This window comes from Moschus berezovskii, chromosome 2 (genome assembly GCF_049115385.1).
Source record: "Moschus berezovskii isolate FMDL1 chromosome 2, NW_MosBer_1.0, whole genome shotgun sequence".
In the NCBI taxonomy this organism is placed as follows: Eukaryota; Metazoa; Chordata; class Mammalia; order Artiodactyla; family Moschidae; genus Moschus; species Moschus berezovskii.
Genome location: NC_142461.1, coordinates 9,455,138 through 9,482,258, shown reverse-complemented (window position 1 = coordinate 9,482,258; position 27,121 = coordinate 9,455,138). Strand labels below are relative to the sequence as shown.

General features: G+C 56.4%; 2 protein-coding genes across 4 annotated transcripts; one reads left to right on the top strand and one right to left on the bottom strand.

Moving 5' to 3' along the window:
* The first annotated feature begins 1,229 nt into the window (after window positions 1–1,229).
* UBXN11 (UBX domain protein 11) lies at window positions 1,230–24,458 on the top strand. 3 transcript variants are annotated; one of them, XM_088843763.1, is made up of 15 exons: window positions 1,230–1,281; window positions 7,230–7,335; window positions 8,110–8,138; window positions 8,699–8,797; window positions 10,193–10,260; window positions 10,749–10,803; window positions 11,275–11,351; window positions 13,670–13,781; window positions 20,787–21,001; window positions 21,278–21,355; window positions 22,314–22,431; window positions 22,556–22,659; window positions 23,913–23,986; window positions 24,062–24,202; window positions 24,283–24,458. In XM_088843763.1, exons 2-15 carry the CDS (start codon window positions 7,265–7,267, stop codon window positions 24,437–24,439), a joined length of 1,398 nt encoding a protein of 465 aa, XP_088699889.1. In that variant the 5' UTR covers window positions 1,230–1,281; window positions 7,230–7,264; the 3' UTR covers window positions 24,440–24,458. The 3 variants fall into 3 exon arrangements, with proteins under 3 accessions (XP_088699889.1, XP_088699882.1, XP_088699896.1); XM_088843756.1 differs by having other exon boundaries at window positions 10,193–10,293; XM_088843770.1 differs by lacking the exons at window positions 23,913–23,986; window positions 24,062–24,202; window positions 24,283–24,458 and adding an exon at window positions 23,197–23,890 and having other exon boundaries at window positions 10,193–10,293.
* Window positions 24,459–25,171: 713 nt separating this feature from the next.
* SH3BGRL3 (SH3 domain binding glutamate rich protein like 3) lies at window positions 25,172–26,647 on the bottom strand. Its single transcript, XM_088843775.1, has 3 exons — window positions 26,484–26,647; window positions 25,736–25,903; window positions 25,172–25,622 (listed from the first exon to the last, which is right to left on the bottom strand). The coding sequence occupies exons 1-3, from the start codon at window positions 26,529–26,531 to the stop codon at window positions 25,557–25,559; spliced, it is 282 nt and encodes a 93-aa protein (XP_088699901.1). The 5' UTR covers window positions 26,532–26,647; the 3' UTR covers window positions 25,172–25,556.
* Window positions 26,648–27,121: the final 474 nt, after the last annotated feature.

Sequence of the window (27,121 nt, the reverse complement as noted above, 5' to 3'; positions counted from 1 at the left end):
AGTTGAGCCAAGTTATAAGGAAGTGGGTGCCAGAAATCATAAGACACCCAGATCATCACAGCTGGATGACTGTGAGATAATGATAAAAAAAGTTAACAGCAGGAAATGTTCTGAAAACTTACTCTGTATGGATATTGTGATAGGTATTCAGTATGTATTGTCTCATTTAATTCTCATGGCAGCTCTATGCGGAGGGTTTAAGGTTGTTATTCAGTCACTAAGTCATATCTGATTCTTTGGGAGCTCAGGGACTGCAGCACACCAGGCTTTCCTGTCCTTCACTATCTCCTGGAGTTTGCTCAAACTCATGTCCATTCAGTCAGTGATGCCATCCATCCTCTGTTGCCCCTTCCCCTACTGCCCTCAATCTTTCCCAGCATCAGGGTCTTCTCCCACAAGTCTACTTTACAGATCAGGTGGCCAAACTATTGGAACTTCAGCGTGAGCTTTTCTAATGAATATTCAGAGCTGATTTCCTCTAGGATTGACTGGTTTGATATTATGCCCATTTTACAAAATAAATTAAGGTAACTTGCTAAAGGACACACACACACAGCCCGGCACTCCTGGGGCCAAAGACCATGCTCTTAACAAAACTATCTCTAGTTGCTCTAATCCAACACTTTGTTTTTCATGTGAGGCTCGGGAGGGGGAAGGGTCTCACCCAAAGTCACTCTACGTATCTTACCCAAAGGCAGGAGTCTTACTCGAATTTTCACATAAAGGAAATAGAATCTGAACGTCTCTTCAGGGCGCCAAGAAATTAGCAGAGAAATGCAGATTTAAGAAACATTTACTAAGTGCTTGTATCATTTCAATTCATGCTCAAAAGAACTTCCCTTTAGTACTGTACTGATCAGTCGGAAAAACAGAAGCTCAGCAGAATAAACGTAATTTCTCCCAAAATCAATTTAGTGAAACAGTGGCATGGTCAGGACTGCACATTCAGGTAGGTTCAGAGGCTTCCAGCAGCTTCGTGAATCTAATCCCAGTTCTCCACTTTCTGCACCTTGGGATGGTAGGAAAGGACTCTCAAGTTTCCCTAAACCCCGAGTCCGCTCAGAGCGGTGGATTCTGGGTTTTGCAGTATTCCCCGCAATGGGTTTAGATTCCGTGGGCCAATAGAATTCGAGTAGAGACAGCTGTACCCGCCTCCGCTGCCTCCTGGTTGCTCAGGGACTCCTCACGGATTAGCCAATGAGAAGCACACGACTCCTGGTCGCCTGGGAAACCGTGTGACAACAAGATGGCGGCGCCGCGGGTGGTTCTGCTACCTGCGTGGTGAGTTACAGAAAGGACCCAGACCTTTCTACTCATAGAGTCCCTCTCACACAGGTTGGGGCCCTCACCGCGAGAGTCTCGAGGACATGCGAGCCCCATATCCCGGCCCCTCCAGTAGACTCCCCGCGCCTGGGAGCAGATTCAGGCTACGGGCGGAGGCAGGGGGTTGGCGACCCTGCTCCCAGGGAGGGTCTGGTGGTAGAAGTCGCGTGGAGAGCGCTTCCAGCTGAGATTTAGGGAATGAAGGTGTGCAGCCTGCTGGCCCGTGTCCGCGCTGGAGAGCACTGGGATCTGTTGGAAGACCAATTTGACTCTCAAAGCTTGAGTCTGAAGAGGCAGGCAGTCTAACCTTTAGCCGCCTCCGACTTGAGGAGGAAGACACAGTCTCCCGCCCCCAGAAAAAACCCAAAGTGAAGGGAAGAGACGTGGCTTTGTCCCCAGGGTTCCCAGTCTGAGGGAGGAGACACAGCCCTTCTTCGCTCAAGAAGTCCCCAGGCTGAAGGGAAGGAACAGCTGTTGTCCTCGGGGGTCTCCTGTGATCACATAGGAAAATTGATCTGGAGACCGTGTGTTGGATTGTCCTGGAGTGAGATTGGAAGCAGGGAAGCCAGTCTGGGGCCATTGTGACAGCCCCAAAGAAGGGCAGTGAGAGTCCCACTAGGATGGCCAACAGGGAGTCACGGGAGGAGGAGCTATGTGTGGGAAACATAGCTTAGCTGGGAAACATAGTTTACCCTGCAGGATTCGGGAACTGATGGGATTAGAGGGGGAAAAGGAGGGAAATTTTTTGTGTTTGGATAATTGGAAAAGACCCTGATGCTGGGAGGGATTGAGGGAAGGAGGAGAGGGGGACGACAGAGGATGAGATGGCTGTACGGCATCACCGACTCGATGCACATGAGTTTGGGTGAACTCCGGGAGTTGGTGATGGACAGGGGAGGCCTGGCGTGCGGCGATTCATGGGTTCGCAAAGAGTCGGACAGGACCGAGCGACTGAACTGACTGAATGGAGCCCTATTCAGAAAGGGGAAGTGGGAGGAGCTTATTTCGAGAGAAGATGGGTTTGGTTTGGAGACCAGGTCCTTTTTTTCCCCCGTGATAGCTTTATTGAGATACAATACACATACTAGATACTTCACCTTTTTAAAATGTAAACTTCAGTTGTTTTTAGTATATTCACAGAGTTGTGTAGCCGTAATTACAATCAATTTTTCGAACATTTTCATCAATCCCAAAGGAAACCCTGTACCTTTAGCATCTCCCTCTCCAGCTCTCCCTAACCCCTCCAGCCTTGCTGCTGCTGCTGCTAAGTCACTTCAGTCGTGTCCGACTCTATACGACCCCATGGGCGGCAGCCCATTAGACTCCAGGGTCCCTGGGATTCTCCAGGCAAGAACACTGAAGTGGGTTGCCATTTCCTTCTCCTTAGGCAACCACTAATCTATCTTGTCTCTATAGATTTGCCCATTCTGGACTTTTCATATAAATGGAATCCTAACAGTTGGTGGTCTTTTGTGACTGGCTTCTTTACCTTAGCATGTTTTCAAGGTCCATTGACACTGTAATGTGTATTTCATTTCTTTTTTTTTTATTATTGCCAAATAATATTTCATGGTAAGGATATACCATATTTGTTTATCCACTTATTGGTTGATGAACATTTGGGTTGTTTCCAGTTTTTGGCTATTACGAATAATGCTGCTTATGAACAGATACACATATTTCTGTGGATGTGAGTTTTCATTTCTCTTGGATGTACACCTACGCATGGAATTGCTGGGCCATAAGATAACTGCTTAACCTTTAGAGGAACTGCCAAACTGTTTTCTACAGCAACTGCACCATTTACATTCCAACAAAAGTTCTGATTTCCCCTCATCCTTGCCAGTGCTTGTAATTTCTGTCTTTTTGACCATTTTCTTTTGAGGAGTCATTATGAGAATTTGGAGAAGTGAGGGATAATTAGGTTTGGTATGAGTTCATGCAGAACAGTTTTGCCACTAAAAGCACAGTACCTGGGGCTTTCTACTGTGATGAATATGTTCCAAAATGGATTGTGATGGTGGTTTCACAATTCTGAATAATGAATATTCTAAGAGCCAAGGAATTGTATACTTTAAAAGAGTTAAGTATGTGAGTTACACGTCAATAAAGCTATTTTTTTTTTTAAAAAAAGTCATGCTCTTTGATTCCACTTTTTTTTCAAGTTCATTCTGGTTTTTCCATAACATATTTTTAAAAAATATTTTTTAAAATTAATATTATTTATTTTTGGCCGTGCTGGGTCTTCGTTACTGCTCGTGGGCCACTTTCTAGTTGCAGTTCTCCGGCTCTTCATTGCAGTGGCTTCTCCTGTTGCAGAGCACAGGCTCTAGTGTGCAGGCTCAGGAGTTGTGGCTTGTGGGCTTAGTTACTCCATGGCAGGGGTTAGTTACCTCCCTGGACCAAGGATGGAGCTCTGACCCCTGCGCTGGCAGGCAAATTCTTAACCATTGGACTGCCAAGTTCAGTTCAGTTCAGTTGCTCAGTTGTGTCTGATTCTTTGTGGCCCCATGTACTGCAGCATGCCAGGCTTCCCTGTCCATCACCAACTCCCAGAGCTTGCTCAAACTAATGTCCATCGAGTCAGTGATGCCATCCAACTGTCTCATCCTCTGTCGTCCCCTTCTCCTCCCACCTTCAATCTTTCCCAGCATCGAGGTCTTTTCCAATGAGTCAGTTCATCGCATCAGGTGGCCAAAGTATTGGAGTTTCAGCATCATTCCTTCCAATGAATATTCAGACCTGATTTCCTTTAGGATTGCCTGGGTGGATCTCCTTGAAGTCCAAGGGACTATCAAGAGTCTTTTCCAGTTCAAAAGCATCAATTCTTTGGCACTCAGCTTTCTGTATAGTCCAACTCACATCCATACGTGACTACTGAAAAAACCACGGCTTTGACTAGATGGACCTTTGTTGGCAAAATAATGTCTCTGCTTTTTAATATGCTGTCTAGGTTGGTCATAGCTTTTCTTCCAAGGAGCAAGTGTCTTTTAATTTCATGGCTGCAGTGACCATCTGCAGTGATTTTGGAGCCCCCAAAACAAAGTCTGACACTGTTTCCACTGTTTCCCCATCTATTTCCCATGAAGTGATGGGACCAGAGGCCATGATCTTAGTTTTCTGAATGTTGAATTTTAAGCCAGCTTTTTCGCTCTCCTCTTCACTTTCATCAAGAGACTCTTTTATTCTTCACTTTCTGCCGTAAGAGTGGTGTCACCTGCATATCTGAAGTTACTGCTATTTCTCCCGGCAATCTTGATTCCAGCTTGTGCTTCATCCAACCTGGCATTTCACATGATGTACTCTGCATATAAGTTAAATAAACAGGGTGACAATATACAACCTTGACTACTCTTTTCCCAATTTGGAACCAGTCTGTTGTTCCATGTCCAGTTCTAACTGTTGCTTCTTGACCTGCATACAGATTTCTCAGGAGGCAGGTAAGGTGGTTTGGTAGTCCCATCTCTTGAAGAATTTCCCATAGTTTATTGTGATCCACACAGTCAAGGGCTTTGACGTAGCCAATAAAACAGAAGTAGATGTTTTTCTGGAACTCTCTTGCTTTCTCGATGATCCAATGGATGTTGGCAACTTGATCTGTGGTTCCTCTGCCTTTTCTAAATCCAGCTTGAACATCTGGAAGTTCATGGTTCACGTACTGTTGAAGCCTGGATTGGAGAATTTTGAGCATTACTTTACTAGTGTGTGAGATGAGTGCAATTGTGCGGTAGTTTGAGCATTCTTTGGCATTGCCTTTCTTTGGGATTGGAATGAAAATTGACCTTTTCCAGTCCTGTGGCCACTGCTGAGTTTTCCAAATTTGCTGGCATATTGAGTGCAGCACTTTCACAGCATCATCTTTTAGGATTTGAAATAGCTCAACTGGAATTCCGTCACCTCCACTAGCTTTGTTCATAGTGATTCGTCCTAAGGCCCACTTGATTTTGCATTCCTGGATGTCTGACTCTAGGTGAGGGATCACATCATTGTGGTTATTTGGGTCATGTAGATATTTTTTGTATAGTTCTGTGTATTCTTGCCACCTCTTCTTAATATCTTCTGCTTCTGTTAGGTCCATACCATTTCTGTCCTTCATTGAGCCCTTCTAAGCATGAAATGTTCCCTTGGTATCTCTAATTTTCTTGAAGAGATCTCTAGTCTTTCCCATTCTATTGTTTTCCTCTATTTGCATTGATCACTGAGGAAGGCTTTCATATCTCTTCTTGCTATTCTTTGGAACTCTGCATTCAAATAGGTATATCTTTCCTTTTCTCCTTTGCCTTTAGCTTCTCTTCTTTTCTCAGCTATTTGTATGACTTGCTCAGACAACCATTTTGCCTTTTTGCATTCTTTTTCTTGGGGATGGTCTTGATCACTGCCTCCTGTACAGCGTCATGATAGTTTTACAATATCATCCATAGTTTTTCAGGAACTCTATCATATCTGATCCCTTGAGTCTGTTTGTCTCTTCCAATGTATAATCATAAGGGATTTGATTTAGGTCATACGTGATTGGTCTAGTGGTTTTCCCTACTTTCTTCAACTTAAGTCTGAATTTTGCAATAAGGAGTTCATGATCTGTGCCACAGTCAACTCCTACCAAGGAAGTCTGGAATTTTGAATTTTTTTTTTTCCTGTGGGTGAGAAGGAGCCATTGGGAGTATTTAGCAGGGCAGTGACCTGTCAGCTTTGTGTGTAAGAAGATCCCTCTGGCAGTGTGTGGAGATTGGTGCAGGGAGCCACAGGGGCTATCACAGTTGGCCACACAAACCGCGAGGATGCCTGGGCGAGATGGCAGGAACTAGGTAGGCTGAGGGCAGATTGGGGAGGCTGGATGCTGGGTGATGGGGGAGGAGACTCTGGGCCTGGTTCTTGGAGGGCACCTCTGAGTGAGGGCGGGGCATGAGTCCCAAATGCCAGAATCAAGACCGAGGAAGCTGCCTCCTGGTGATGCAGATCCCCTTCACTGCTTCACAGGAAAATTCAGGGGCAGGTTGAAGAGCAGTGCCACAAAGTTCCAAAGTGGAACTAAAGACTTGATTCAGGATCTAGTGGAGGTCATCTGACTAAGATGTCTAGATATTGGCCACATGATACACTTAATTCACTGAATTATTGCATCCCTGATGTTCATTCATCTTTCCTGAAGGAAGAGGGAAGGAAGGGAAACAAACATTTATGAGGGCCTTCTATGTGCTAGCAATATCAGCAGTCACAGTTTACATTTTTAAGTAATTCCTTTGCGCGTGGCCCTGGGCTGGGTGTTTTATGTGCGTTACCCCTGCCTGGCTAGTACTGTTACCATCCCCACTTTGTGCTACAGGAACTTGAGGCACAGGCCATACTGGTGAATGGTGGAACCTGTCCAGAGCCTGGGCTCTCGACTTCCTGCTGTGTGCACAGTGTCTTGGTAGAGCCCTGCCTTGGGGTTGCCCCGCTCTGGCTCTGAGATGTTGGAGGTGGCACCTGGTTCCAGTAGGAGGGGAGGGACACCCGGGCTTTGTGATGATCAACTTTGTGACGACCAGGTCTTTGACAGATGGACAAAAGCCCCCGGCCACCTGAGTGGGTCTTGTGCCTGGGATGGAGGTCTGGGGAGGTCCCAGTCGAGTGGCCAGCCCCTGCCCCCATCCCACCCCATTGCCCCTTTCTCGGGTACTGCTAGGCCAGAGGCCTCCAGGGGCAGAGCAGAGAGATAGATAGCCAGCGGAGCAGGTGGACATCAAGCATGGGATCCTGAGGCCAGATTGCCTCCAGAAACTTCTGCGGGGGCTGTGGGAAAACACAAGGGGCACCGCTCCCTGGACAGTGCCATCTCCTCAGAAAAGAAGGCAGGGAAGAGCAGGTTTCAGGCCGCTCCCTGGTCCTCAGTGACTGTCCCCAAGGGCTGACTTCTTTGTTCTTAGGGGGTTCCCGACAGCTAGAATCTAGAAGTAGAAATATGAGCTCACCTTTGGCCTCCCTTGGCAAGACCCGGAGAGTGCCTCTACAGTCGGAGCCTGTGAATCCTGGGTAAGGAGCCAGCCTCTTGGGGTCTTTGTGTCCATGCCCCTACCTCCTCCCGGCCCCTCCCATGAACTCAGAGGTTGACTCCTAGCATCTTGGGGAAGCAATAAGAAGTGATGTATCTTTCCCTGGCCACCTTTTCTTTCTTGCCCCTTCTTCTGGGAGGCTGTCCATGTGCCTAAGCACACACTGGGCTGTGCCCTCCAGTGAGGTGTGGGCTGTGGGGTAGCTCGGCATCCTTCCGTTTACTCATTGTTCATGAATTAGTTCTGCAGGCACTGATGGCCCAGGCGTTCTGGGCCCGGCCACGTTACATGCTGGGCTGTCAGTGAAGAGATTCCTAGTCATCGTTCTGTCACTTTCATCTTTGCAAAGCATTTTTTTTTTAATCCCTCTCCTTATTCTTCTGAATCCCACTTTGAGTCATCCATGTCATGGCCAAGGGGGTCCAGAGAGGTTAAGTGACAGGCCTGGGGTCCTGCAGCCATTTCAGAGCAGAGCTGGGGCTGGGCTCCTGGGCTTGGGGACTCTTGTGGTCCTTTCCCCAAGGCTCTGCCCTTCAGCTGTTGCCCATCTGTCTCCTTCGGGAGGAGTCAGATACCCTGACACCTGCGCCTTGGCTCACCCCCGGGCCAGGATTGGATTTGGGGGTGGATGTCTTCACAAGGCATCTTTTTTAGGCTTGGGGGGGGACCTGGTGCCAAAGCCCCCCCACCCCGCCATGGCAGTCCAGGGGTTCCTAACTTGTCTGTCTTCCTTCTCCTCCCTGCCCATTCCCAGGAGGCGGGGGATAAAAGTCTACGGAAATGGTGAGTGTGGGCTCTGGCCCTTGGGCCCTCCTCGTGCCCTTGCAGTTGGGCGGATGGAGAGAGAGAGCATGGTGAACTGCCTTGTCAGCAGGGTGGCTGGCCAGCAACAGTGCAGCCCACGGCTCTCGGCTTAGGAGACTCCATGCCCCGAACAGGGATGTCCTGACTAACGTCGGAACCCCTCCACTCACTGTGGGGTGGGCCATGGGGCGCCAGACCCCCACCCGCCGCCCCCAACAGCCACCTCCAGCCCATGACAGCCTTTTCTGCTTGAAGCCCAGTCCGCATATGGCTGCCTTGCCACCTGCAGGCTCAGAGCTTTGCATCCCAACCCCACTCTAGCCCCCACTCCGATGCAGGCTTTGGCCACCCAGGGCCCTCCAGGAGCCGGGCTGGGAGAACAGAAAGAGGCCTGTTCTGGTTGGATCCTTGCTCTCCAGCATCCCAAGTTTTCACTCCTCATACTCGGGGGGCAGGGAGGAGGGAGAGGGACACAGAGTACTCTGCCAGGGCCCAGGGCCTTAACGCCAGAGCAGTGACCCGGGCGTCCCTGTCTGCAGAAGATGAGGTAGACATGCTGAATGACGCTCATGGCTCGGAAGAAAGGATCCCTGTTCCTTCCTGCTATGGTGGCATAGGTGCCCCTGTGAGTAGGCAAGGTGAGTGCAGACGCGCAAAGGGGTCTGAGTCCCTGGCAGCAGGAAAGACCCAAGTGAGAGAGGTGTGAGAGGCATGGCCTCTCCTCCTGCCTGCTGGGTCAGAGGCAGCTGCTTCTCCTCCTGGCTGACTGTGGGCACGTGCCTGCTCCCCAGACCTGTTCAGAGCTTGGCTTGTCATGAAGCTGCACATCGGCCCAGCCCTTAGCTCAGGAGTTCTGTTCAAGCCCCAGGGCAGGCTGTGACTGGCACCTCAGGCTCAGTAGTTGCGGCCTGTGGGCTTAGTTGTACTGCGGCATGTGGGATCTTAGTTCCCTGACCAGGGATCGAACCCATGTCCCCTGCATTGCAAGGCAGATTCTAACCATGGGGCCACCAGGGAAGTCCCTAATTTAAAACATTGTCAGCCAACAGAAAAGTTGAAATAGTACAGCAGACGCTCACACATCCTCCTTCTGTATTCAATAATAAGTGACATTTTGCCATGCTTGTTTTCTTTCCATATACATGTCTGTATGAACAAAAGTGTATTTTTTTGGATGAACCATTTAGAAATCAATCACAGATATTGTGACAGTTCAACTCTAAGTACTTCCCTGTGCATCTTCTAGGAGGAAGGAAATACATAACCACGATGCTGTGATCACAACTCAGAACGTGAACAGCTCAGTAACTGTGACATCCCAGTGTTCCAAAATTTCTCCCACAGCTTTTTTTTTTTTTTACTGATTTAGGTTCTATGTGAGAGTCATGTCATGCATCTGACTGTTGTACTTCTGCAGAGCAGAGTCCCTGCCTCTTTTAAACAATGATGCTTTTTGAAGTGTCCAGGCCACCTGCCCTGCAGGATGGGCCCCACTGTGACTTGTCTCCATGCCGTTAACTTGCTCCCCTGTCCACTGTACTGCCTGTGAATTAGCGGTGAGATTAGACGTGTGATTCGGCTGAGGGTGAGCTTTTCGACACTGTTTGTAATGTGGCCCAGATGTTATACCACTTCTTTGTACGTCTTGAGTGCATTACTGAATCTCTGTGCCTCAGATTCCCAAAGCAGTTCATTTCCTCAGAAAAGCTGATGCATGAAAAGTGTTTAGGACAGTCCCCATTGTCTCGGGGCTTCCCTGGTGGCGCTAATGGTAAAGAATCTGTCTGCAATGCAGGAGACCCTGGTTTCATCCCTGGGTCGGGAAGATCCCCTGGAGAAAGGCATGGCAACCCACTCCAGTATTCTTGCCTGGAGAATCCCATGGACAGAGGTGCCTGGCGGGCTACAGCATAGGTGGCAGCTGCTGTTAGCACGCCTCTTTCCACGTTTGGGTATCTCTCCCCCCTCCCCTGGACCCCCACCCCATCAGCCTCAGCTCTAGGCTGGGTTCGAGGACCTTGTCTGGTTGGCAGTCCCCGTGTACAATGACTCGGAGCTGGTGGCCACCCTGACACGGAAACTGCGGGATCTGGAACAGCAGGTGAAGGCCCAGACTGACGAGATACTGTCCAAGGTGGGGCCCCAGCGAGCAGAGGGCCAGGGTCTGGTCCGAGGGGCGGAAGGGCCCGGGCTGGGGAGGCCAGTGAGGCTACTCTTGCAGTAGGCCAGAGACGATGGGTTCTCGAACCATCTCCCTGACCAGACCTCCCACCTCGGGGCCCAGGTCTGGGACTGGGACTGATGTGGGTCCCTGCGACCTGAGCATGGAGCCTTGAGGTCTTCACCTCTGAGCCAGGCCTTAGCCCTCAGGTTGGGTGGCAGCAGTGGCTGCTGAGTGCTGGGCACTTGGGGGTGCTCCACACCCTTCCCCCACCTCGATGGAGCCACAAAAGGGCTCATCTGAGGTACAGGAGTGGTGGCTGCACCCAGGGTGGGGCAAGGGCTTCAAGTGGGCTCTTCCATCCGGAAGGAGCTCCCGTGGGCTCTGGAAGCCACCGGGCCTGCTCCCCTCCCGCCTCCTTGCTGTAGACTCGGAAGATACAGGCCCTGGAGGAGATGGTGGAGACCCTCGAGAAGCACCAGGGTAAGAGGCCCACTCTGCGGGCTGGCCAGCTCACCTCTGCACCTCCCCTGGGGATGGTGACCCCTGGGCATCAGGGCCCCAGAGCATCCGGCTGAGTCCTGTGTATGTGTGTTTTGGGGGGCGGGTCTGGACAATGGAGCCCAGAGAGGAGTAGTGACACCCAGGACGGTGCCCTTCTGTGTGGGACCAAGTCCCCCGGGCACAGCCCTAGCCACCCCCAGGAGCCCTGCTCTGGGGGAGGGCGGTGGGGGTTGGAGGTCGGTGGCCTCCTGAGAGCCCGGGCGTCCCCTCTTCAAGGTCAGGGGAAGGGGCCAAGAAGTGGTTCTCAGGGGAATCCCTTGAGTTTTCAGAGGGGCAGCTTCTCCAGGTAAGCCTCGGGCCAAAGCTCTGGTCAAAGCCGGAAGCGAGCGGCCTGGCAGCCTGGGTGCAGGGGCCATGGAACCCCACCCGCCTTTCCCCCCACCTCCAAAGGCACGGTGAGCCTGCAGCGGCAGGAGGAGCTGGAGACGGTGTGCGCGAAGCTGCAGCGGCAGGTCGGGGAGATGGAGGTGAGGGAGGCGGCGTGCCCAGGGCTGTCTGCCCCCAGGCCCAGGGTCAGAGCCCGCTTCTCTGGGGTCTCCTCAGCACACACCCCACACAGGGCCCCTCCCCGCTTCCTCAGTTTCGTCTCGAGCCACTCTCCTCCGGCCAGGCGGGGACCTGCCTCAGGTTCTGTGGCTCTGTCAAGTTCTTTCCCACCTCAGGACCTTGGTCCAATGCCATTCCTTCCTCCTGAAATGTTTTTTTTCCACCTTCCCCTGGTGAGTTTTCACTCATCCTCTCAAAGTCTCAGGTTGAGGCAGGGGGCCCTTCCCTAGGGGACCCCCATGAACTCTGACCTGGGCAGGTTCTCCCCCCTGGGCTTTCTTAGAACCACACCTCTTCTTCTCTGGGGGACCATGGACTCCACGAGGGAGGGAGGGAAAGACGCTTTTCTGCTGTTGGGTGCAGCACGGCCACGACCCGGCAAGGGGCCTGACCGTGTGTGTGTGTGTGTGTGTGTGTGTGTCGCTCATAGCTGCTCCCTGCCTCTGGGTGCAGCTCATAGCTGCTCCCAGCCTCTGGATGCAGCATTGCACTCACCCAGTGTCACTTGTCTCGCCCCTATTCATATAGCAGGGCTTGAACCGGAGGGACCCTAGGCTGCAAGGAGGGTTCTGGACACACATGCTTCCTCAGCGCCACGCCCCCAACTCCCTCACCAGCCCTGTCAGAAGCTCTTCCTGAGGTCCCCTCTCCACAGAGTTGCTCTCCAAAGCCCCAACCTAATTTAAGAGCACAGGTGCAAACTCCCAAGCCACAGCTGCAGCTGAGGGCACTTTGCACCCGGGCCTCTTCCTACCTGGGGCTGTGGGTGTGCAGCTGCTCTCTGAGAAGTCTGCTGGGAGACTGCCCGCAGCCCGTGCAGCTTCGCTGAGCCGCCGCCACAGGGCCGAGGGCTGCCCACGCAGGGCAGAGGGCACTGGGGCTCCCACCTTCACACCGTTCACGCATCTATTGCTTCCTTAATTTAGGAAACTCATCCGAAGTCTTTTCTATGTGCCCCGCCCTCGTGGGGCTGACAGTCTAGGGGGGACAGACACATGTACAAGTAGGTAGGAAGAGCCACAAGTACACAATATGCTGAAATAGAGCAAGGGGTGATGCCACAGACCACCCGCGATTTGGGCCACTCTGAGGGGTGATGTTGGGCAAGAGATCCAGAGGATGAAGCGAGTTATCAGGGAAAAGAGGGTCCAAGCCGAAGAGGAACGCCTCCACCTCCTCCTGCAACGTCAACTTGGCCTTGTGGCTGGGAGCCGTGGGGAGCGAAAGGGAGGAGGGGGAGAGGCCACAGGGACCGCATCCCAGAGCCGGGCGCAGTGGGGAGCAGAGTCGAGGAGTGTGGGAAACCGTGGGCAGGTTTCAGGGGGAGGAGTGGGCTGGGGAAGGCAGGCGGACGTGCAGTTTGGGCAGTCCAGGAGGAAGAGGGCCATGGCTTGGCCCAGGGGAGAGGGAGCAGAGCGGATGGAGGACTCAAGTGTGCTTTGGTGCTGGTGCCACAGGCCTTGGGGGTCCTGGGGGGCGGGCAGGGAGAGGATCAGGTGAGGGAGGAACCAGCACCACTGTCCGGGACCAGGAGGCCGAGCGGGAACGACGTTTGGGAGTCACGACTGTTTGGGCCAGTTCATTTTCAGTCTGAGATGCCTGTGGGAGGTCTTTGGAGTGGCTGGAAATCTGAAACTGAAAAGGAAGAACATATGTTGCAAGAGATGAACACAGAAGTGTGCCTGCTGGGTTAGGCAGTGGGCAGGTGGCCGCCTGCAAGGAGTGGCAGTGAGCTGTGGAGCCGGAGGCCTGGCGGGCGTGGATGGAGGACGGGCGTGGGGATGAGGAAGCAGCACCGGGAAGCATGGACTCAGAAGTCCTCCTATGGCAAAGGACCGTGAGGCCAGCCCTGGGGAGGCTACACGTGGGTGGGCGCACCTCTGAGCCTGCAGAGCGACGCGTTGCTGCCCCTCCTCCCCCTCCGGCCAGACCCACACGGCTCCCTGCAGCCACTGTGGCTGCTTGTACCGGGGTCTGTGCTAAGGACATGACATGTCAGTCATCCTCACAAGCTTCATCTGACAACTCCCATTTTACAAAGGGAAGCCTCAGGCTCTAGGAGAAGAAGGGGCCTCCCAAGGCCACAGCCAGGAAGTGGCCCAGAGCCCTGGCCCCATCCCCCCATGGTCCCATCGGCCAAGGCCTGAAGTGGGGGTTTGCACAAATGCCACCTGTTCCCTGTGAAGGGGCTGAGCTGACAGCAAGTGCCCCCTGATGCCTCCCACTTCTCTCCTCCCAGCGGTTCCTCGGTGACTACGGCCTGCAGTGGGTGGGCGAGCCCACAGACCAGGAGGAGGACTCGGAGGATGGCGAGACGGACTGGATGACGGCCAAGAAGTTCTGGAAGCCAGGTAGAGTCAGGGTCCACCTTGGCCCCTCCTGCAAAGGAAACTCTCCAAAAGCTCTGGATAGCCCGCAGCTGTCCGGACACCAGCTCATTCACGCCCCGCCTCCCCTGCCTTGCCGCTGTCACAGCGGGGGGCAGGAGGGAGAGGCTCCAGCCTCCAACACTGACCACCTAACCCCGGACTGTCTGCTTGCTCAAGTTGCTAAAGGATCCAGGGACCCAGAGATACAAAATGTTAACAAGACCTCCCCTGTCTCAGGCACAATAGTTTATAAAATGTCACCCATTCAAAAGCTGGGGCCCTTAGAAGTGATTCCCCCTCCTTTGGAAGCCACCCCTCAGTCCAAGGGCTCAGCCACCTCTTTAGACTGCCTCTCCAGGTTCATTTGTAGCAAACCATTGGAATCCACCCAATTCTGGGGAACGCCACCACTTTTTAACTCGACTGCTAATATCCAGAGGGATGCACTCCAGAGATTTGGGGCCATTGAACTGGCTGGGTTCCGAAAGCTGGGTCCATTCTTCCATCATTGCCTGGAAGGTAGTTCTCCAGGCTGTGGAGTTGGTCACACTTATCCTGGGTGTGACCAGGATGTGAGTGTGCCCACTCACACTGGGTTCTCAACTCCACCCTCCCACTTATCCCCGGTATGATTTGGATACTCGAGTTCCATTCTCTGAGCCTCTGGTTCCTCATCAGTAGATGGGGCTGCGGTAGGGAACTGCTACCCATTCCAGCATTCTTGCCTGGGAAATCCCACAGACAGAGGAGCCTGGCGGGCTACAGTCCATGGGGTCGCAAAGAGTCAGACACGACTGAGCAACCTTCATTCTTCCCTGTGGAGTTAATTCTGAGCCAGTGAGTTGGATGTGGCATCTGGCACTGACCTTGCAGGTTGTCAGCCCACAAATGGGAGCTCTCATTGTTTTCCAGCATCAGAAGGCAGTGGCAGTCTCGTGGGAGCATGAGCTTGGCTCTCAGGGGACCATCTGGAAGACAACTGCCCTGTCCTAAATTCATAAGTTTCCTGCTGGGTAAAAACCCAGGCTGAAAACATGAGAGTCCCACCTTCTGCACTTAGCGCAGAGCCCCCTAAGTCTCGGGCACAACCCCGTCACCCTTTTTGCAGAAGTATCATTTCCCATTTGTACCACATTTACTAACTTAAAGCATTTTTATAAATAGCCTTGACATGGGCCAGGAATGATTCCATTTTACAGATAAGAAAACGGAGGCACTTAAGTCTGAAGACTGTTGAGGGAAAGGGCAACACTTAAGGCTGAGAGCCCATTGGGAGGTGGTTACAGTCATCCAGGCTGAAAGATAATATGATGCCCAGCATACGGGAGGGGCTGGTGAGGAGGGGCAGAGCAGAGAGATTTAGGAAGAGAGTCCATGGTCTTGACAATTGAATATACATCAGGGAGAGGGTGGGAGGAACCTGAGATGACCCTGGGGAGCATGGCTGTGGGGAAGAAGCCCAGTCCATTTGGGACATGACAAAGCTGGGGGACTGTATGGCGCCCAGGCCATGCCAGGAGCTGAACCCTATGCAGAGTGCTGAGTGTCTCCAAGGACCTCTGCCCCGATGAGAGGCAAGACCTGGCAGGCAACTGCCAGAAGCTATAAGAATGTCCTTCCCTGGGGTCTAGGACCAAAGGCCTGCCAGCACTGCACGCACACACACACAGACACAGACACACCCCACCCCACCCCACCCCACCCCATGTGGTGAGCCGGCTCAGGCCTCATGTGGCCCTGCTGGCTTGTTGGAGGCCAGACTTCCTCCTGGGCAGTGGGGCCTCCCTGCTCCGTTGGGGAAGAGGTCAGACCAGACAGCTGGTTTCCAGACCTGGCTCTGTGGATTCCAGCCTCTTCCCTCCAAAGGAGAGCAGCCTCCGCCTCCCCTATGGTGTTTGCTTTTGCTCAGAATAAGGCTGCTCTGAAGCCACTTGTGAAAGCCACCCGGCCACAAGCTCTCCATTTGTGCCCTCTTTCTCCTGCCTTTCGATTCTTCAACTTGGAGGGGCCTCAATTTAGCTCTCTTGCCTGATGAACAACATGTTTCTCATTTCTAGCAGCTTTTTTCTCCAGGGACTGCCCCAGCTTTTTCCGTTCTTCTCCCCACAGCCTTGTCCCCAGGGGCCAGCTTGCTCCTGCCCCAAGGGCCCTCGGGTCCCTGAAGCTGGTCTCTGGCTGGCCCTGTTGCTCTGGCCCACTTCTTAGGCTGTCTGATCCCCTGGAGAAGGAAATGGCAACCCACTCCCATCTTCTTGCTTGGGGAAATGCCATGGACCAAGGAGCCTGGAGGGCTACAGTCCACGGGGGTCACAAAAGAATCAGATACGACTCAGTGACTAAGCAACAGCTGTTGGCTACCACCCCCCACAGACCCTGGGGCAGCAGGCCAGCTGACAGGTGAGCTGGGGTATCTGTATTAGGCAAACAGGCTGATCCAAACATTCTAGAGCCTGGGACTCTTGCCTTAGGGAGGACAGTCGATTAGGCCAATGAAGGGCCCAGGGGCTTGAGAGGAAGCCTTGCAAGGGCCTGGCCCCAGGCCAGGTCGTTCACCCCTTCCCACCAGTAAGTTGCGTGGAGGCCATGCCAGGCGCTGCAGAGTGTGCAGAGACATGAAAGGCACCCTTCAGCTCCGGTCCTGACCACCTTCGAGTCAGGTGCTGCGCCCCAGGGCTGAGAGCTCCGGACAACTCTGAGTCCTCACTCCCCTCTCCCCACCCCTCTGAGCGCTTCAGTCCTCCAACCCCTCATCCAGCTCCTGCCCTCCTCCTACCATCCCCACCTCCCTAACCGTTTCCCCCAAGCCCAGGCTCCTGCCATCTCCGCTCTGGAAGCCATCCTGCCTCCTCTGTGAACTGCAGCCAGCTTCACTCATCCTCAGGCAGCCCTCAAGCCCCAGGAACTGGGTCGGCCTAGACCTCAGGCAGGCTGGCCGCCTCCCACCAGCTCAGGCCTGTGCTGTGACCATCCCCCCCCCCAAGTGCCCTGCCCCCTTTTTCTCCAGTCCTTTGAAGCTCAGCTCAAAGCCCACCTGCTCGAGCCAATGTGCGTGGAGCGCCTGCTTGGCACCAGGCATGATGCCGCCCTGCAGCTGCCTGGGCGTGTGGTTAGGGGCCCTGAGTCAGAGTGGAAGCCTTAAAGGCCCTGGCTGAAGAGGGGCGTGGGTCAGCTCGGAGACCGCTCTCCCCTCTGGGTCCACACCCTGCTGTGTGAAGTGAGGATGGCATGGCTGCCCAACCCCTCCCCAGGCCAGGAGAGCCCCAGCGCCCCCGGCGTGTGTGGAGCGTCCTCTCAGGTCGGTGTGCAGTCACTGACCAGTGGCTGTGTGCGTCTGCTGCTCTGGCCCTGCTGGGCTCCAGAACGCCTGCACAGGGCTCGCTCGACCCGAAGGCCAGGGGCTGGTGCCCATGCAGGGCCTGTGGTCAGAGCCCCTGCACAGGATGAGGGGGGATGGGCAGCATGATGCTCAGAGGAGCGCCCGAGCGGTCGGATCCTGTTGAGTCAGGCTGGTTGTGGTGCCAGAGGTAACCAGACTCTGGGGGCCTGTTTTCTCCCCACTGGTTCCTCTGAAGAGTGGAGTAACTGTAGGCGAATTCCCCAGAGCAGGGCCTGGCTTGTAGGTGTGTGGAAACAGTGGGTTTGCTTCCTGTTCAACCGCCTTCACCTGGGTGCTGCTGGGGTGCCTCTGGCACTGCTGGCATTTCACAGCGGCCAGCTGGGCCTCCCATGAGGGTGGCCCCCCACGAGGGGCCAGCCCAGGATGGGCCCGCCACTCACCCATGCATAGTCACAGGGTCTGACCCTCCTGTGGGCCCTGCAGCCCCTTGGTGGCACTTCACCACACGCCAGGGGCACTGTTTGTCTCCCTGTCTCCTTTGCTCAAGTCTGAGCCTGAGGAGGGCAGAACCCTGGGCATGGGCACCGCCATGCCACTCAGGGCGGGCAGAGCATGGCTGCTCTGGACACGCTTGCTGGATGGTGGGTGGAGGGTGGAGGAATGGATCCAGGGCTTCATGAGCAACCCTCTCTGGGCCAGGCTCAGGGCTGGATGCTTTTGCCGGTGTAGCTGTGAAGACAGACAAAATGACAACAACCTGTGACAAGGGCCAAGAGTGGGCCAGGGGCTCCAGAGGCCCAGGAGGAGCAGGGGCCCCAGCTCAGGGGTGAGGGGCTCCTGACAAGGGCCTCTCAGAGGTGGTGAGAGAGCACCCCGAAGCCTGAGATGAGCAAGGGTGGGGTATGAGTGACAACAGCGGCTCTGCCTGCCAGGCACTTCCTGCGAGCCTCCCTGCAAGCCTGTGAAGCGGGGCCTGTTACTGTCCTTGCTGTGCAGAAGAGGAAGCTGAGGCCCAGAGACGCTGGCCCGCGTGCCCAGCGTCCCGCAGCTGGGAAGTGAGCCCGGAGCGCCTGCTGACGGCGGCTGCAGAGCTGGGGCCCCGAGGGTCCAGGGAGCTGGGCCCGGCCTCGGCACTCCCCTCCGGAAGTAAAATCATGGGCCCTCACAAGTCGGATGAGGGTCTCCCTGCACTGTGCCCCTCCTTGGGAAGGAACCCGTCCCCAAGCACTGAGAGGCAGCCTGCGCGGCCACTGAGGACAGAGGCCGAAGGTCACCTGGGCCCTGCACATGGCGTGACCCGGGGCGTGTCGCCTCCGCGGGCCCAGTCTCCTCATCTGTAGAGTGGAAGCAGGAGGGCCTGCCTCTCGGTGCTCGGCACGTAGTCAGCCGGGTCATCGTTGCAGCCAGCTCACCCCTGAATCTTGTGGGCAGGATGGAGAGTTCTGGTATCTTCCCCCCCAACTCCCTGGAGAAGCTGCAGCTCAGACAGGAAGTGCCCCACTTGACCTCTGTCTGACCTGCCTCATCCCATGTGACACGGCTGCCAGGTTGCTGGGGGTGTGGGCCCCCCCCAACCCCCGCTTCTGTTGAGCACTCCCTGCTGTGAGAGGGTGATGCCTGGCTCTTCCTGCCTTATTCTTTCAGCCCTGGTTTGTCTAGAGCTGCGTTTCCTTCTCCGGGGGCGCCTTGTCTCCTGCGGCATCTGATACCTGCCAGCCCACCCTACTTTCAGTTCTCCGCCCTGGCTGGAAGAGATTTCCTTGGCAAACTGTCCTTTTCCCTTTTGTTGCTTCTGGCGTCCTCCCCTGGCCTTCTGCCTGCGCCTTCCCCCTGTTGACCGGTCAGCTCCCTGAAAGAGCCCAGGCCCCAGGAGGCAGCTCCTCTTGGCTCTGCTCTGCATGGCCTCCTCTGGCCAAGTCATGTGACTTCCTGGGCCTCTCTTTCCCATCTGTAGGAAGCTAGGACAGGGGCAGGCGTGGAAAGTGAGGAGCTTCTCTGTTATTTTTAGGTTTACCGAGACGTTCTGAAAGTAGTTAGTTATTAAAGGATAATAGTGTCTTGATGTTGTTCATACTCATACCAGGGATACCCAGGATGTTCTGTGAGTTTTTCTTGGGAGTCTCAGGGACCCCAGGGGACCCAAGGAGAGGGCGGGGCAGGTGCAGCCCCTCCAGCAATAGAAGGTGCAGACAGATGAGAGGGGAAGGCCAGCTGGGGCCTACGTTTCAGCAGCCACAAAGGCAACAGGAAATGGGGCCACCCACATCTGTACTTCCCCAGTACAGCCACTGCACCTCTGTGGCGGAAGGAACTGGGTCCCCAGAATCCTGACCCACATCCTGCCGCACCCTGGCTGGTGAAAAACATCTTCCAGGAAGGACCAGAAAGCCCCCCCACCCCGGTGTTTGTTTGTTTGTTTTCATTTGTTTGCTTTTGGCTGCACCGTGTGGCAGGCATGTGGGATCTTAGTTCCCCTAGCAGGAATCGAACTTGCGCCCCTGTATTGGAAGCACAGAGTCTTAATCACTGGACTGCCAGGGAAGTCCCCAGTCACCAGTATTTTGTAGCCTTGCCAACCTAGTAGATGACTTACTTGGGGGCTAGATCCCTTGAAAGACTGAGAATAGGCTCCTGGCCTGCCCCCCACCAGCATCCCACCTGCCCTGTCCCCGTTTCTGCGCTGGCACCTGTCCTGACTGTCCCCACCACCGCACCTGCACCCCATGAAGCTTAGGGACAGCTATGTGAAGAACCTACTTCAGAAGTAGAGGCCAAAGCTGGCAGCTTGTCAAAGGGTTCTGTGACTCAAGAAATATATGTCCAACCCAAGTTCTGTCCCATGTCCATTCTGCCCAGTGGCCGTCCTGACCTCCCTCTCCTGATAGTGCAGATGGGTGGGAAAAACAGACTCCGGGTCAACCGCTTCTTCTAACTCGCCAAGTGGCCTGGGGCAAGTCACTTTTCGTCTCTGCGGGCCTGTCTCCTCCTGTGTAAAATGGAGATAAATAACCCCTGCCTCATGGCCTCTGGCCTGGCCTAAGGTCCATTCAAGCACTGTAGACTTGTTAACAGTGGCTGACACAGACACATGCTCGTTGGAAGCCTTACATGGTCCTTGGACTCTCACAGCCACCCTCGTACTGTCATCATCCCCTTCCAGGAGAGAATGCTCTGGTGCAGAGCGGTAAAATGACTTGACCAGGGTGACACAGAAGGGGAAGAACTGGAATTTGAGCTCAGACCGCTGGGAACTCTGCACTGTGCCTTTCAGCTGCTAACCCCGGGCCTGGCACATCTGACCCGGGATCACTCCTGCTCCTACTACTTACTGCGTGTGTCCCTAGGCCAGCCTTTAACCTTTAGCGCTTTGTTTCCTAATATGGAAAATGGGGATAATTATAGTCCCTACAGCATCGGGTTGGTATGAAGAAAGAGCAGGATAATAGATGGTAAACCCCTAGCACAAAGCAGATGCTCACTGAAAGACAACTAGTAGTATTATCTAGGTCAGCTGCCCTCTCTCCCCAGGGGGGTCACTTAAAGAGATGCTAAGTCCCCTGCCCAGTGTGGGAGGGGGCCATGGAAGCCAGGGCCCCGGAGCACACAGCAGCCCCGAAGAGAGGCTCATGGGTGTCTATCCGCTTTGCCAGGTGACTCGTTGGTTCCCCCCGAGGTGGACTTTGATAGGCTGCTGGCCAGCCTGAAGGATCTCAGCGAGCTGGTGGGAGACAGCGACACCCAGTTGATGCCGGTGCCCGACAGAGTGCCGCACCAGACCCTTGAACCCATCCCACTGAGGCTCTACCGGAATGGCATCGTGATGTTCGATGGGCCCTTCCGGCCCTTCCATGATCCCTCCACACAGGTAGGAGTTACAGGGAGGGGGAGACAGGCCCGAGCACCCTCAAGCTGCTCCAGTGGCCAACCCCTTGCTCACCATTAAACGGGCCCAGCTCTCCCTCAGCACCCCAGGCTCACATGCAGCCTTCAGCAGCACCCCTACCCGCCCAAGCCCTGGGGCTCTACTTCCAGAGTAGGATCCACAAAGGGAACCCGCCCCTGTAGCCTGCCATCTAGACAGGAAGCAGGGTGCAGGGCACCGCGCAGTCCAGCCCAGGCCTCATCCGACCTCTCCCCACAGCGCTGCCTCCGAGACATACTGGATGGCTTTTTCCCCTCAGAGCTCCAGCGGCTGTACCCTGATGGCGTCCCCTTTAAGGTGATGGGCTGCTCCCCGAACCACTCCCTCCCTCCCAGTGTGGGGATTTTGCAGGGGAGGGGTGGGATTGCTTTCTCAGGCCTCACCTAGAGGAGCTGCCCCACCTCAGGGGACCCCCCCCTCGTCCCACCCCCATCTGATGACCTCTCCAGAAGGAGAGGGCACCTGAAACCAGGCTGGGAAGGGAACTGGGAGGCTGCGGTGGCCCCCGGGGCTCCAGCAGCAGCAGCAGGGAAGGCTGGTGGCTGAGCGGCAGGCAGCGCCCCCTGCTGGCTGCCTCGAAGCACAGCCTTCAGCTGCCTGGAACCCTCCTCCACCGCGTCCAGGAGACCCCGGCCGCCTGGGGGACGGTGAAGCGACCGTGCAAAAGCGACCTGGCTCCCCCCAGGGGCTCCTGGCGCCTCCTGGTTGGGATGGAAGGCAGTGCCTTGGGAGGAGGCGGATGTTGGGACTAAAGAACTTGAGGTGCAGCCGGCTCCCTGCGGTGGGGGCGGTGGGCTGCGAGATGAGGGTGACTGGACCAACCTGAGGCCGCGTCCGCGAGGGTGATGCGCTAGTTCCACAGTGTGAGCATGTGAGGGAGCGTGCGTCAGCCCGGGCTGGAAACTACCATGAGTCACGGCCGGGGTGTTGGAGGCAGTGCTGCCAAGCCAGGCTTTGCCCTGTCCTGAACACCCTCACCCGTCCCCTGCTTTGGGCGGGGGATGTCAGTGCTGTGCCTCCAGCTGGCGTGATGAGCGGAGCTTGCAGGGAGAGCAGGGGTCGGGTGGGTGAGAGCAGCACATATGGCAGCGCTCCTGCTCCCCCGCGGCTTCAGCTTCCTCATCTGTAAAACGGGCATTGCGTCAGGCCACCCTGCGCGTCCATTCCTGGGGCCTCTGTTTGGGCACGGAGGGGTGGGGATGAAGCCCAGGGCTGAAGAGCTGTGCCTGCCGCTGTTTCCCTTCCTTCTTGCCAGGTGAGTGACCTGCGCAGTCAGGTCTACCCAGAGAATGGGCTGGACCCATTCCCAGGTGAGGGCCGCGTGGTAGGCCTGCAGAGGATTCGAAAACCCTTGGACAGCATAGAGCATCCAGGTGAGCTCGCCCTGCGGCTGAGCCAGGTGGTGGGAATGCTGTGCCCAACAAGCTCCAGGTGGGGCCTCCTCCACCATCACTCCAGTCCCCGCCTGACCAAGGCTCCCCGATGCCTTCCCTGCAGGCTCCAGGATGACCGCCGAGAAGTTTCTGACCAGGCTTCCCAAATTTGTGATCCGACAAGGCGAGGTGATTGACATCCGGGGCCCAATCCGGGACACCCTGCAGGTGAGCCCAGCCCTGGCTCCCCCGGCCTTACTGTGTGTGTGTGTGTGTGGTTGCCATCAACCCTCGCCCAGCTGGCCAGAGCAGTGGTTAATCTGGAGGCTCAGGCTTGGGGGCCCCTCAGGATGGCCTGCATGGAGAGACAAGCCCCTCACAGCTTGCTGTTCCACTGTCTCCTGGAAATGATGGAGCTAATGAGGGCTCTGAGTGGGGACCAGAGAGCATCTGGCACAATATGGGAGGAGGAGCTGTAAGAACGGGCAGGTCAGGGGACTCTAGGTTGGGCTGAGCCCAAGTCCAGGCCACCCCCTCGAGGTTCAGTCTGAAATACACCTTCCTGGGCTTCACAGAACTCACCACGCCCGCTTCTCACTCCCTGTCCTGCTGCTCCTACCCCCCTCCCCCTGTGAAAGGTACCGAACCCGTTTCCACACCCCAGTCTGCCCTCGCCACACGTGGCCAAGTCCTGCCAGATCTGTCGATCCCCAGAACTGCCCCCAAATCCAGTTCTTCTCTCTATTTCTGTCCCTGCCAACCTAGCCCAGGCTCCTGTGTCTCCAAGACAACTGCAGTGGCCCCCTCACTGACCTCACCTCCACTCCCACCCTGCCAACCATCCTTCCCCGGCAGCCTCTGTGCCCTTTTAAAACTGGAAGTTGGATCTTGGCTCTTCCCTGTTGAAACCCTCCAGTGGTTCCTGGTAAAGCCTGTCATTCCTTCCTGGTCCTCTTCCCATCTTTTACCTTTTCTTTCTTCCCAGTCCAGCCTGATCCCCATGAACTAAGAAAGAAAGTGAAGTCACTCAGTTGTGTCCGACTCTGCGACCCCATGGACTGTAGCCTACCAGGCTCCATCCATGGGATTTTCCAGACTCTCAAATATATCACCTCGTCTCAGAAGCCTTTTCTCATCTATGCTATCTGGGATGTCCTTGTCCCCCCTCCTTCCATTTCTAAGAACGCCTCTTCATCCTTCAGTCAGCTCAGGTGTCATTTCCCTAGGGAAATGCTGGGTTAGGCATCCAGCCTGGTCACTGCCTGTTGGATTCTGTCTTCCCCACTAGAATGAGGGAATGATGGTGCCACCTCCCAAAGCTTCCCTTTTGTTTCCTCTCCTTGGGCCGGTTTACACACTGGGCCCCTTTCGGCTCACTGGTCTCATCCATCCCTGATCAGGGAGACGTCCCCTGTAGGGGTTGGGGGAGGCCCTGACTCTGGCAGGGCCCAGGGCTCTGTCCACTCCTCAGTGCTTTCCAGAACTGCTGCCCGTTGCCTGTCCGGATCCAGGAGATCGTGGTGGAGACGCCTGCCTTGGCTGCTGAGCGTGAGAGGTGAGGGCCGAGGGGAGAGGTGAGGACGCTGGGCTTGGGTTCCTGGGGGAGCACTGGCGGCCTCTGGGTCCGCAGGAATCGGGAGTCTCCGGAGTCGCCGGCGCCCCCGCTCTCCATGCTGCGCATCAAGTCTGAGAACGGCGAGCAGGCTTTCCTGCTGATGATGCGGCCGGAAGACAGGGTCGGCGATGTGCGCGACCTGCTCGCACAGGCCAGGTGGGCGCGGGGCGCGGCTGGCGGCCGCCGTGGGGCTCAAGCGCCACGACCCAGCCTGATCCGTGCTTCCCTGTCCGCAGGGCCGTGGAGCCCACCACCTTCGAGATCTTCAGTACGTTCCCGCCCACAGTCTACAACGACGACGCGCTCACACTGCAGGCCGCGGGCCTGGTGCCCAACGCCACGCTGCTGCTTCGGGTGCGCCGGGCCTCGCCGCCCGCCCCCAACCCCAAATAAACCGCCCGCCCGCCTGATACCGGCTGCTCCGCGAGGCTCAATTGGCGGGGCAGCCCCGCGGCGCTAGCTCTTCGGAGGAGGGGCGGCGCCCACCCGCCCCTCCCTAACCCGAGCCCCAGCTGGCGGCCCTGGCCCTGGGGCTTTGTCCTGCAGGTTCCTCTTTCTGCCCCGAGGGCTAAGCTGCTCCAGGGGAGGGAGGGCCGGGCCCGCCCCAGACCAGAGCCTCCTGGGCCAGCGAGCAGCCAGCAGATCCCTGCGCCCAGACGCTCACAGGACAAGCACGTAGGGACACTTCAACACTGCACCAGAGCCACTGCCCCCGCCCTGGCAGAACTGCACCTGGGCACCCACTTCCACGACACCCCCACACCAAGCTGAGCTCTCAGGACACAGGCAGGAGGGCACAGGGTACTGCCCTGTTACTGACTGGCATGCAAACGTGCAGTGCACACCAGGGCACAAGCGCATCATGGATACCACCACATGCACGAGCAATGCAGGGTGACCCACCCCCCAGTATCTCTAGAAACCGACGGTCCAACACAATTGTGTGTGTGTGTGTCTGTGTGCTGGGCATATATCCAAACACATGCACTGTCACACACACAAAGGGGCCACAAGGGAATGCCAGTCGACCTGCCCACCGAGCGCAGCCTCAGCACAATCACGTCTACCACCAGCTTTGCTCAGAGCCGGGACCCAGGCGGCCCAGGCCACACCAGACAGACACGGTGCCAATGGAATGGAACATTTAATTGTTTCTGTGGTGCTCCCGGACAGGGAATGCGGGGCCTTTGGCAGAGCCCTGGCTGATGGAATCAACAAAGGTGCCCATCAGCCAGTGCCAGGCAGGGTGGCAGCCTCAGGACCGAGCTGAGGACAGCCAGCACTTGGGCTGTTGCTTAAGACAATTTCTGAGACCGGGGGGTGAGGAGTGTTGCTGCTGATGGAGAACAGGGGGCTTACAGTTAGGGGAGGAGAAGGGGTCTTGGGTTGAGGGCAGAGGCTCCCCGTTCAGAAGGTTAGGAACAACAGGGAGTTGGTCACAAGGTCCTTCATGGCCGGGGTGATGGCTGGGGGGGAATGTGATGACGAAGTCCAGGGGGGCTGACTTGGCTCAGGCCAGTTTCAGGAACTCCTGCAGTGTGTTTTGTTCCACAGCCTCCACGAAGAGCTCATAGTCCTAGGGGAGGGGAAGAGAAGCGATCACCAGAGAGCTGGTGTTCTGTCTCAGGTTTGACTCCGCCTGGTATCCTCCTGTAACGCTCCCTCCACTCCCACCCCCAAGGCCCATACCCCACAATACTGGTCCCCGTTGACAATCTGGGGTGGGGTGGCCTTGGGGTTGCCGGCCAAGGCTCGCATCTCGTCCCGCAGGGCGTTGTCTTGGGAGATGTCCACTAGCTGGTACTGGATGCGCTTCCCATCCAGGATGCGGGTCACCTCACTCTGCTGGGACTTGATCTGGGGGCAGAGGGCGGGGAGGGGTTAGCGAGCAGCCTGGAAGGTTTAGGGGGAGAACCCTGGGCAGAAACAAAGGGGCTTCGGTCAGGAGCTTTGGTACCCCCGTACCCCTACGCACCCTAGGGGAGGGTTCTGGCCACAGGGAGTTGGGAGGGCGAGTCAGGCTTGTGGTGGTGTGGGAGGAGAGAGGGCCCTCCAACCATGAGGAGGGGCGTCAGGGTGAAGGTAAGAGAGAGCAATTCAGGGCGGGGAGAGCCAGGAGCTCAGCAAGGGGAAAGCAGGGCAGGCCTGGGTGGAGGCTGGTAAGGGGCCACCCCCGCCCCAAGTACAGCCACAGTGGAGAGAGGAAGGGCCAGATAAGGAAAGGATCAAGGATCGGCCTCGTAGTGGGGGTGCGGAGGACCCAGGATGCCCTCAGTAAATGTTCAAGGTTCAGGATGGGGCTGTAGAACCTGCCCCCAGCCCAACTCCGGAGGCCATGCCCAGCACCTCGGCGCCCCCGCCCTGGGGGCGGGTCCCAGGCGCCGGGTCCAGAGCCCCGGAACCGCCGCCCGCGCTCTAGCCCAGGGCGCGCACTCACTTCGCGGGAGCCGGTGACCGACGTGCTGTAGACGCGCAGGCCGCTCATGCTGCGGGTGGACCGACGGGAGGACAGGCAGACAGACGGCGGTGGCAGCAGCTGCACGGCCTAGAGACGAGGCCGCCGCGCTCGGGAGCGGTTTCCTTCCTGCTCAGCCCGCGAGTCACCGCTCTCGGGACCAATGGGCGGCGCGGACAGGCGCGCGGCCGGGGCGGGGCCTGCGCGACCCCGCCCCGCGCACCGCCGGGCCCCCTCCCCTCCCCCTTGGGGACTGGGCGCGCCGGGGACCCGCGTTCCACGCAGGGCCGCCCCTTTCAGCCCTCCCCGGCCTGGGGCTCACAGTGTGAGGCCAGGGAGCGATCTGACGGAAAGGGCCAGGGCAGGGGCTTGGCAGAGGCCCCCTCAGCCTCACCCAGGTTTGCTACACCCAACTGGTTGCCCTCCCCCGGGTGCCACGACGCCGCTGCTCAGCTCTGGGCTTTGAAGGCTCGGGGCTGTTCACAGTTCCCCGGCTAGGGAACCTGGCTCCAGTCGAGCATTGTCCTGGGGGCCACCCGCACATAGCTAACCCCGCGGGGCATGCCACGGCAGTGACAACCCCTCGCTGCGAGTTTTCCCCAGAGCTGCTCTCCGCTCAG

What these genes read in the sequence shown, in the direction of transcription:
- UBXN11 (XM_088843756.1), top strand. Translation starts at nt 7,265, where the DNA reads ATGAGCTCACCTTTGGCCTCCCTTGGCAAGACCCGGAGAGTGCCTCTA. An exon ending in CAAGAAGTTCTGGAAGCCAG is followed by an intron (nt 13,782 to 20,786) that starts GTAGAGTCAGGG and finishes CCGCTTTGCCAG; the next exon opens with GTGACTCGTTGGTTCCCCCC. An exon ending in TTGGCTGCTGAGCGTGAGAG is followed by an intron (nt 23,987 to 24,061) that starts GTGAGGGCCGAG and finishes CTGGGTCCGCAG; the next exon opens with GAATCGGGAGTCTCCGGAGT.
- SH3BGRL3 (XM_088843775.1), bottom strand. Translation starts at nt 26,531, where the DNA reads ATGAGCGGCCTGCGCGTCTACAGCACGTCGGTCACCGGCTCCCGCGAA. An exon ending in CGGTCACCGGCTCCCGCGAA is followed by an intron (nt 25,904 to 26,483) that starts GTGAGTGCGCGC and finishes CTCTGCCCCCAG; the next exon opens with ATCAAGTCCCAGCAGAGTGA. An exon ending in ACGGGGACCAGTATTGTGGG is followed by an intron (nt 25,623 to 25,735) that starts GTATGGGCCTTG and finishes CCCCTCCCCTAG; the next exon opens with GACTATGAGCTCTTCGTGGA.